We start from the raw sequence: 10,404 nt of genomic DNA on the forward strand, positions 1-10,404 counted from the left end.
TGTGTGTGTGTGTGTGTGTGTGTGTGTGTGTGTGTGTGTGTGTGTGTGTGTGTGTCTCTGCAGCACGGCCAGTAACTCTCCACGCAGCACGCCTGGCAGCTCCCCCTCCCTGCGGCGGAGGGTTCTGGGGGGGGGCAAGGCCAGCGAGGGTGAGGCAGGGGGGGGCGGCGCCGACAGCCCTCTGCCCTCCGTGCCCTCCGCCTCCTCCCTGTCCTCCGCCTACCCCCTGGCCTCCCGCCACTTCAGCCGTAACGCCAAGGTAAGGACGGCTCTGAAGGCCCGACTAGCTGGACCCTGAAGGGAAGCTAAATGTTGCCGTAGCTCTGATCATCCATGTGACTCCAGTAGCAGTCAGTGTTGCAACCAATCTGGAAACGCCTCTGACTGAAGACAGTTAGCATGTGATGATAAAGTGAGAACTAGAACGCTGTCCGCTGAGCGCCGATGTCCCAACAAAATAAAAATAAGTCTGTACAGACGTTTAGGACAGCAGACGCAGATTCAAAGAATCGGAGTGAGATCATTGTTTATGTCAGGATTTAAAAATGAATAAAATGTCTTTAAATATTTGTGCAACAACATACTGTTAATAGTGTTTAAACTAATACCAGCAGGGTGTGAATACTTAGTGTGACAGCAGCGTCCATCAGGGGCGTGATTTTACCCAGAATCCCTCTGGCTCGGTGCTCCGGGGACAGAGCAGCTCTTTCTCATGACTTTATCTCCCTGCTTCCTCTCAGCTGCTGCCGCTTCTGAATCTTCAGTCAGTTTTAGGTGTTTTGTCTCTGCAGCTTTAAAACAGGGAAGCTGAAGGGTTGCAGCAACCTGCTGTGGAAACTCTGCAGGTTGCAGCAACCTGCTGTGGAAACTCTGCAGGTTGCTAAAGCCCAGCGACTGTCTCTGCTGGTGTGAAATCAGTTTCTGTGGCGACCTTATCTGGCTGCAGAGCTTAGTGACTGTGTTGTTTCTCTTTGCAGAAAATGCAGAGCTGGTACAACGTGAGTACTCATTAACGCTGTCGCTGAACTTTGGCTTCATCTGGAGCCTCTGGCGTCTGAAGCCATGTCTGCCTTCCTCTCCCAGGTCCTCAGTCCCACGTACAAACAGCGCAACGAGGACTTCCGAAAAATCTTCAAGAAGCTCCCCGACTCCGAGCGGCTCATAGTGGGTGAGTTCAGGATGCTTACGGGTCGTTCTGGGATCAGAGTTCAGACAGGCGCCCGGTTCTTCAGCCCGGCGGGAATGAAATGAGGAAGAGGAGTTTGGGTGATTTAGTTAGAAGAGCATCGGCTGAAAGGAGAAGTGAAGTAAGAATGAATCGCTGCCGTTTGTCAGCCACACGCTTTGCCCTGGAGGAACATCTAACGACCATCACACAGTTTCACTCTCTCTCACACACACACACACTTAGATCAGCCTCAGAACAAAGCAGAACTGGTCAGAACTGGTCAGAACTAGAGCTGCGGTTACCATGACGCTAAAAACCCACACCGCACCAGGATGGGATGTTAAAAATGTGCATTCTCTCTGCATGCGCTGCCTGAGCAGCAGGTTGGCGTTTCGTCTCCGTGCAGAGCTCAGGAGGGCGGAGCGTTGGGAACGCCGCAGTCAGAGAGAAGGAATGAGTTTGGAAAATGTGGAACAATCAGAGCTGATATCGGTGCTGCGCTCTGTTCACACACAGCGTCTTAAAGGGGCGGAAGTATGTGTTTTCTAGGCACGCAGTGATGTTTTATAGCACAATCAACTGTTACCTTCAGTTGGTATAAAAATAACTTTAAAGTAATTTGATTTCACATCAAAGCATCACAACACCTGATGCCTTGAAATTGGAGTCTGTCTCTTTAAGAAGCTCCCACTGTTTCCAATGCGCCGCTTTCAGCACGTCATCACAACAGTGCTCCTCCATGATGCCGTTCACAGCCATTCTACGATGAGCTATGGGTCCAGCAGCTGTTTGCTAATTGCTGCTGCCGCTAGTCTGGAGGAGTGTGAGGTTCTCTGAGGCGGAGTCTTAACTCTCTGGGCGGTTTGTGGTTCTGGCTTCTAGTTGTTGAGTTTTGCTAACTGTGGCTAATTTAGCCTGATTGACGGCAGTGGGGCTTCAGTCGGAACGCAGCAGGACGCCAGCAGACTTTGAACTGTTTACTGTAGAAAAATGAGCTTATAGGAAGCTCAGTGCATTGAAGGTGTTTAAGGTTAGTAAAATTGTTACGCTAAAAGTAGCTTCACTGCTACATTATCAGATGTGTGCACTACTGGATATAAGCCACATGAAAACAAGATGCATGCTTCAGAGAAAGATTAATGTTGTGCATGACCTGAGGAAGAATTTCTGGGTTATTTTACTGTTGTAGACAAAAAACGTAGCAAAGCTTCGTTTTCCAGGCAGAGACGCCACAAAGCAGTGGTGTTGCCTGATATCATGGAGGATAACGCTGATCTGATGGTCTCTGCACACTGAATCCGTTTAGATCCGTCTGAACCACAGCGCTGATCCCAGCGGCTGAAAGAAACAGAGTTGGTTTCACAACAAGCTGCAGATCCTGGAAAGTCAGAAAGTTTCAGAGGAAATCCTCAGGATCCACACGGTTCACCAATCAGAACCTGACCTGACCTGAACCTGCGCTGAGGTTTGCTTTAAAGGTCAGACCAATATCTGCCTGGAGACCAAACACAAGAGTGTCTGATTGGCTGATGTGTCTAAAGGGCAGAAAACACTGAAACAAGTTGGATTTGTACAGTTATTCTTTCACCAGTCCTGATTATTCTAGTTATGAAGCTCTTCAGCTCTTCTCTGGATCATCAGTGAGACTTGGTTTAATCCCTCCGGAGGATGGAGGAGCGTTTAAACGGTTTAATCGCCACTTTCAGCCCGGCGTCTGGAGAGTGTGTGTGTGTGTGTGTGTGTGTGTGTGTGTGTGTGTGTGTTTGTCAGCTGACCTGCTCTCTGCTCTGTTTTCACCAGACTACTCCTGCGCTCTGCAGAAGGACATCCTGCTTCAGGGACGCCTCTATCTGTCAGAGAACTGGCTCTGCTTCTACAGCAACATCTTCCGCTGGGAAACCACTGTACGTCTCACACACACACACACACAGAGACACACATGTTTGCGTGGCTGTGTTTGTGGGGACTTTCCATTGACTTCCATTCATAACCAAAACTCAATTCACACCTTAGTCCTAAATCTGACCCCTGACCCAAAAACAGTGTTTCCCCTTGTGGGGCCCAGGCTTCGGTCCCCACAAGGTATTACAAACACGCACACACACCTCACTGCAGACGTCTACTTCCTGGTCAAACTCTGCTGTTTGGAGGTTAAATGATTTCATTTCACCATCTGAGGTTTTACTTATTATTAAGGTTTAAATGCTGATGTCTTTATTTCCACCACAGTAAGTTATAAACGGCTATAAACAGTTAAAACTGGTTTAGTGTAATCAGGGTGTCTGCATCCTTAAAAAGCCTGAAAATATCTGGACCTCACTTTAAAAACCAAGTTGACCTTTAATACGTTAAACAAGCTAACATTTCGTCTGGACAGGATTATTTCATATAAAGGTTTTAATTTCCTTTCAGAAGTGTCTTAAAAAGGTTTTAAATGTGAGTTGTTTAAATCTGCAGAGAGCCTGCTGCAGCAGTAAATCATCTCCGTCTTCATCACCAAGAGCTGCAGCTGTAATAAACTGCTGATACTGTAAAACCTCTTGTCATGAAATTAACCTCAGTTTGTCACAAATCATAAGTTAAAGTTTAAGCTGCTGGTTGAGTTTTTAGGATGTTCAGTTTTTTCCTGGATGAAATCAGATCTGTGGTTTAGTGAACTGAGCAGGTGGTCATAATGTTCTGCTGGGTTTCTAACCGGTCCCGGACCTTCAGCAGCTGTAAACACAGAGGGGTTGTGAAGCGGACCGGTACCGTCGCTCCTCTCGGTTCCAGTTGAAACGGTTCAGTGTTGCTCTGGAGGTTCTGGTAGAACCCGGTCCGGTCCGGTCCGGTCCGGTCCGGTCCGGTTCTTCCCTCTGACTCATGTTGTTAGAACCTCAGACTGGTCCGATCAGAACGGTGGTGGGTCCCACTGACTGGGCCTTTGACCCAGAAGAACCAGGAGGAATATCAGGGCAGCAGCCAGCGATTATTTTAGTCAAATATTTAATTAGCTTAAAAGCAACTGGCAGATTTTATACAGGATTAAAAACAAACTAAAAGGTGAAAATACATAAATAATTACATTTTTATATCAGAATATAAACATTTTGCGATATGCGCGGCGTTCCCGCGGCAGCGTTCCCGCAGCGGCGTTCCCGCAGCGGCGTTCCCGCAGCGGCGATAGGCGCGGCGTTCCCGCAGCGGCGATAGGCGCGGCGTTCCCGCAGCGGCGATAGGCGCGGCGTTCCCGCAGCGGCGATAGGCGCGGCGTTCCCGCAGTGGCGATAGGCGCGGCGTTCCCGCAGCGGCGATACGAACCAGATTAATTTTCAGATTTATCCATTAATAACTGCATGTAAAATATTCTTTAATAGGAAATTTATTGTTTTGTCCTAAATGGAAAGTGTTTATATTTGTTGTTCAGTTTTGGCTTAATTACATCTGACTCTTGTAAAAATTGCCTTTTTACACTCCAGTTATTGATTTATTGATTCTGAACTGGTTGATTATTTCATCTCTGCTCTCAGCTGATCTGTTTTCACTCTTTGTGGGACCAGAAGCGCCGTCTGTCTGGACCTCTGGTCGGTCCAGTCGCTGGAAGGGAGGGAATCTTTACGCCGTCTCTTATTTTACCTTTCAGATTTTTACTTGTCATTAATTCGTAGAATCAGTTTCACTTTGACATTAGAAGGATTTTCGTTGTTGATCAAGATAAATTTATAAAAGGATAAAACAACCAAGGGAGCAAATACTTTTCATCCTGTTGATGACTAAATATAGTTTAACCTGCAGGCTTTGTGTGTTTTTATTTCTTTATCGATGAATGAAGCTGATGTCGTTTCTCAGATCACCATCCAGCTGAAAGACGTGACGTCAATGACGAAGGAGAAGACGGCCAAGCTGATCCCCAACGCCATCCAGATCAGCACCGACAGCGAGAAGGTACGCCGCCCGCCGCGCTTCCTGCTGCTGCTGCAGCAGGACGGAACCGGCTGACTCGGCTGGATCTCCTCACGCCGACGAAGCGAACGCAGGAAGTCCGTCCTGCTGTCTCTCTGTTCTCACGCCTTTTGTCTCTGCTTCCTGTTTCCTGCCTCAGCATTTCTTCACGTCGTTCGGCGCCAGGGAGCGCAGCTTCATGATGATCTTCCGCCTGTGGCAGAACGCGCTGTTGGACAAGGTACGGCCTCCCGCCCACGTCGCCACGGTTACCGTCTCCGAGTGGATGACAGTCGGGAAGGAGCTGTGAAAACCGAACCACAGGCCCGAGGGAGCGGATCTAACTACTGTTCTCTAGAAACAGAACCGCCTGCTGCTGATTGGACTCTGAACCTCAGAACAGTTTTTATTTGTCAGTAACATCAGACCCAGATTAAACCTTTCCAGGCTGCATAAATCCTGAATCTGGAAAAACCTGGAAAACCTTAGAATTTAAAGCGGCAGTATCAGGTTAGATCAACGTCTTTGAGCTCTAAGTCATGTTTGTATGTTATTCCCTCATCCTTTAGTCTCCATGGCAACCATTCAGCTGTGAAAGACAGCTGAATGTCTTTCACAGCTGAAAGACATTTGTCCTTGAAGGCGCTAGCCCCGCCTTCAAGGACAAAGCTCCTCCCCAGAGCTTCCAAGCTTTTTCCTCCACAGAGCAGCCGTCACACTCTCGGCTCCTTCAGACTAGCCAGCAGCAATTAGCAAACACCTGCTGAGCTCATTATAGGAGCTGCATCTCAGAGCAGTGCTGGTAAAAACTCTGAAGGTTGACACAGGAGCCATGTTGGGATGAGTTCCTGAAGGCGCAGCTTCAGAACAAGGTTTTAGAGACGGGGGCCCAATTTAAACCACTAAAATTTATTTATAAATAATTATAAATCCTTTTTAATACAAATGAAGGCAACATATTTTCCATTTTAGATCAAAATCAAGTATCCTAGAAACGCATGATGCTGCTCCTTTAAGATCTGGATTAAACCTCTGAAAAGCTTCGTCTTTAGAGACCAGGAGCCATTTCTCCTGCTGACCTCACATGATTGGTTTGGTGCATTTACCCAGAATGCCCTGCGCCGTCGGCCACTTCCTGGTTTTGAGTAGAAAACTGAAGTCATGTCATTCTTGGATTTTTGTCTTAAACCAGTCGTCACCAATCATTAGGGTTAAAATGGCTGCAGAGGTTAAACCTGATGCCAGATTGTTGCAGGATTTAATTTTATCGTGTGATTTATTTTGGTTTTAGCCAAAATGAAACCTGTTCTATCAGCGCAGCCTTTTGGCAGTAATCCATGCTGGATTATTTTAGGTTTTTGATTCATCTGCAGGTTGTACAAACTGCTGCAGCGTGTGTTTTAACTGGCACAGAAAGTCTTTAGTGAGTTCTGTTTGGATCAGAAACGAAGCCCTGACCAGAGCTTTTAAAACATCCTGATGGGATTATAATCTGGAATTACCTCCTCCAGTGTTGGCTCAGGGCATTTTTCCCTTCAGTACCAATAAAAACGGATAAACTGGATTAAAACCTGAAGGCTGAGTCCCTGAAACGTTAATCATTGAATGAATTGTGAAAAACTGATTAAAGTTGCATGTTAATCACCTGATCAGAATTATTTTAGTAACGAGTCGCTGTTTGTTTCGGACGGTCCGGTCTGAACATGGTAGGCTGGACTCTGAGTCTCGGTTCTGTTTGCTTTCAGTCTCTGTCCCCCAAAGAGCTGTGGCACATCGTGCACCAGTGCTACGGCACCGAGCTGGGCCTGACCAGCGAGGACGACGACTACGTCTCTCCCACCAGCGAACACATCAACGGCCTGCTGTGAGTGTTTCCATGGAAACCAACCTTTCTTTCCGCTGGACTTTATAAAACTGAAGTTCCTCTGTTGCGTCTGTTCCTCAAAAGCACAGCCAGTGAACATGCAAATGCTTTCGTTTGCATACTCTAACCAACATTTCTATTGTCTGACTGCTTTACATTAACCGCCTGCCTCCTCAGGCCGGGAGAGGAGTCGGTGTCGGTGACGGACCTGTTGGACCTGAGCACGGTGTCGGCGCCGTCCGCCGGCAGCTCCCCGCCTCCCGTCCCGGTCCACTGCGGTCTGACCAGCCCGGCGTCCGCCCCCGTCCTCAGCAACGCCTTCCCGCCCCCCTCCGCCGCCGCCTGCCTGCCCATTGAGGTGCCGTCCTCTTCAGGAAGTAGACCCGGCCCAGAACCCATGGAGCCCAGCCCGCCCAGCTGCCACGGCTCGCTGCTGGCCCTCGCCCCCCCCATCACCGCCTCAGTCTCTGCAGCCGCTTCGTTCGTAAGTGATCGCAGCATCAACGCTCACAAACGGCTCTTATCTCTGCAGCCCGGCTGAGAAACTGCAACTGAAACATAAACTGCAGCAAATAGAGAAACTTACAAAACAGATTAACTCTTTAACCTCTAAAGTTGCTTTTTTAACACATCCAGGATTTAAAATTTAAAAAATTTGATGCTTTTTGTTCCGTTCTCTGAAATGAATGTTCACCTCCAGATTCTGCTGCTTTTTCTGCACATTTTCTAATTTTCAAAATCAATTTAAGGATTAACAGAAAATATGTTTTAATATGTCAAGTTGTTAATTTATAGCTGACGGCATAAACGACTCTATTTTGCACAAATACGTCGCTAGAATAGCGACGTTTAAAAAGATGTGCTAACGGTGTGAAATGAGATCAAATAGGTTTAGCTCATGTAACTAACCTAAACTAAAATAAGCTCAAGGATTTTTAAAAATAAAAAAAATGGAGCCGCAGCCCGTTTCTCACCCGACACATGACGCTGGGCCGTGTGCCCCCCTCACCCCCCTCTGCTCCAGACCCTGGAGGAAGGAGGCGACAGTCAGCCCGAGTCGACCAATCACCTGCCGCCCCCACCGGCCGCCAGCCTGGGAAACCTCTCCTCACTGGACATCACCAACGACGAGGAGCTGCCCACCGACCCCAGCAACTCGTCCGACACGCAGGAGGAGAGTAAGTCTGACCCGTTTCCTAACTGGTTAAAAGTGGCTGAACTCTGGAAAACGTTTCTGCTGAAGCAGTCAGAGGGAAGTTCAAACCTCCAAGACTCTTAATTAATGTCCGCCTGGAAGCACCACGAGGCCGGTGAAGTTCAAAATTAAAGTAATTAAAGTGACTGTGTGCGTGTGTGTGTGTGTGTGTGTGTGTGTGTGTGTGTGTGTGTGTGTGTGTGTGTGTGTGTGTTGCAGCCTGATCTGCACACTCGCTCTAAAGCAAACGGGTATCGTCTCCAAGCTCATATTAATGATAAATATCTCGATTATTTGATTCAGACAAGCTGTGCTTAGTTCAAGTTCATCATGCAAAAACCAGCGTCCTTAGGAAGACGGTTGATGCAGAACCAGAACCAGACCGTAACTGGACCTCAAGTTGCTGACCTGTTGGACTCTGAGTTCAGCCGGGTTGAAGGTTTCTGTCTTCAGCTCATCTTTCCTTCCAGTTCAAACTTTAAATTGTTTCTTTCTGGGTCACTGTGGGTTTTTTAACCCAGCAGTGTCTGCAGAACCTGTTTGGTTCTGCCTGGGTGAATCCGGCCTGAAGGAGAACCTGCAGGTCTCTCTGAACTGACCCTTGACCTCACCTGGCCTCCAGCTTACAGGGACGGTTTGTCTGTAAATACCCAGGAAACGGTTTTCAGCTGCTGTTAAGCGGTTCTGGGTCTGTGTGGAGGTTCTGCTGCAGAGCCGTCTGGGTCGGCTCTGCAGCAGAACCGTCTGGGTCGGCTCTGCAGCAGAACCTCAGACGGGTTTCAGTGGAGATCTGTGACCCCACAGAGGTTGAAGGAGCTTCACCTTTAAATCACTTTATACCAAAACTGGATTTATTTACAGCTGCAAACTTTCCTCAGATATGGAACAAACGTTAAATCGGCCGAACCAGATTCATGTTCTAGTTTTCAGAAAGATTCATTTTATTTGCATTAAAACATTTGTTTTAAAATGAAGCAATAATTTTCTCAAACGTTCCTGTGGATCATGGAAAGTTTCTCCAGGTGTAGAGCCAGAGCAACCAGATCAGCTCCAACCTTCAGGTTCAGGATGTTTCCACCTGGAGGAGGAATAGCAGACGGTTTACTTTAACTATTCACTTACTGCCTCCAGTCGGACCGTTTCTGATCATCTGGATTTATAAATAAAATCTGCTTAGCATTTTATTTCCCTTTGGGTGGAAATAAGTATTTTTAATTTAATTAGTAAAGTTTCAAACTAAATAAGTTATATTTAACTTGAATTTAAATATTTAGTTTAGTTTTTGTTGTCTTGGAGCTAAACATTTAGTTTGATGCTAAACATTTAGCATTGAACTAAATGCATATCTTGTAGTTAGATATTTAGTTCAACTACATTTTTTGCATAATAATCTTAATATTTAATTTAGAACCTGAATATTAAGTTGGCAACAATTTATGTAGTTGAACTAAATATTTAACTTCAAGATATGCATTTAGGCCATTAACTAAATGTATAGTCTGAAGCTAAACGTTTGGCTTTATTCTAAGTACTTGGTTTACAAACTAATACATGTAAATACAGAAACATGTAAATGGACGGGAATTGTTGTGAAATCAGTTGGGAATGACAGGATGTTGTTGGTTTCATCTGTTTTCTGGCTCCTTGTTTCTCTGAGGCTGAAGCAGCTTTAGCTCCCGGTTCTCAGCTGCTGCAGCAGCAGTCGGATGTTTCTGTGAGTGTTTGCTGGGACGTCAGCTTCCCGCCTCTGTGTGTTGCAGCGTCGGGCGAGGTGGAGGCGTTCTGCTCGGACCTCGGCGGCCGCCTCAACATCAACACGGCGGTCCGGATGAGCGTGGACAAGCTGCACGACCTGCTGTTCTCCGCAGACACGCACTTCCTCCAGCACCTGTTCTCCCAGAGGCACTTCACCGGTACGTCAGCCCCTCCCCGGGCCCTGGTTCCGGGTCCGGTCCCGGCCCACTGCCCCGTCTCTGCCTCCGCCTCCCCGGCGGTTCAGTCGTTCAGTCGGCTGGTTCTGCAGAACGGGTCTGAACTTGTCGCTGTGGAACATGAATGCCAGTTTTTCCTGTCGAGGCGGCGACCGTTGGAGCGTTTTGTTTTCCTGCTGCTCTCATTGAGCTCCTCAGACTGCTGACACACACACACACACACACACACGCCTCTAACCGTGTGTGTGTGTGTGTGTGTGTGTGTGTGTGTGTGTGTGTGTGTGTGTGTGTGTGTGTGTGTGTGTGTGTGTGTGTGTGTGTGTGT

General features: G+C 47.4%; 1 protein-coding gene across 1 annotated transcript; it reads left to right on the forward strand.

Moving 5' to 3' along the window:
• Positions 1-29: 29 nt before the first annotated feature.
• On the forward strand, positions 30-10,285 carry LOC103461144 (GRAM domain-containing protein 1A-like; the record flags this gene model as incomplete). The annotated part of the gene is made up of 10 exons (XM_008403468.2): positions 30-259; positions 978-998; positions 1,084-1,168; positions 2,969-3,072; positions 4,997-5,092; positions 5,250-5,330; positions 6,835-6,953; positions 7,131-7,437; positions 7,978-8,131; positions 9,909-10,285. Coding segments are annotated over 10 exons (1,574 nt in total), but the record flags the coding sequence as incomplete, so codon positions are not given.
• Positions 10,286-10,404: the final 119 nt, after the last annotated feature.

Source organism: Poecilia reticulata, unplaced genomic scaffold (assembly GCF_000633615.1).
Source record: "Poecilia reticulata strain Guanapo unplaced genomic scaffold, Guppy_female_1.0+MT scaffold_663, whole genome shotgun sequence".
Classification (NCBI taxonomy): Eukaryota; Metazoa; Chordata; class Actinopteri; order Cyprinodontiformes; family Poeciliidae; genus Poecilia; species Poecilia reticulata.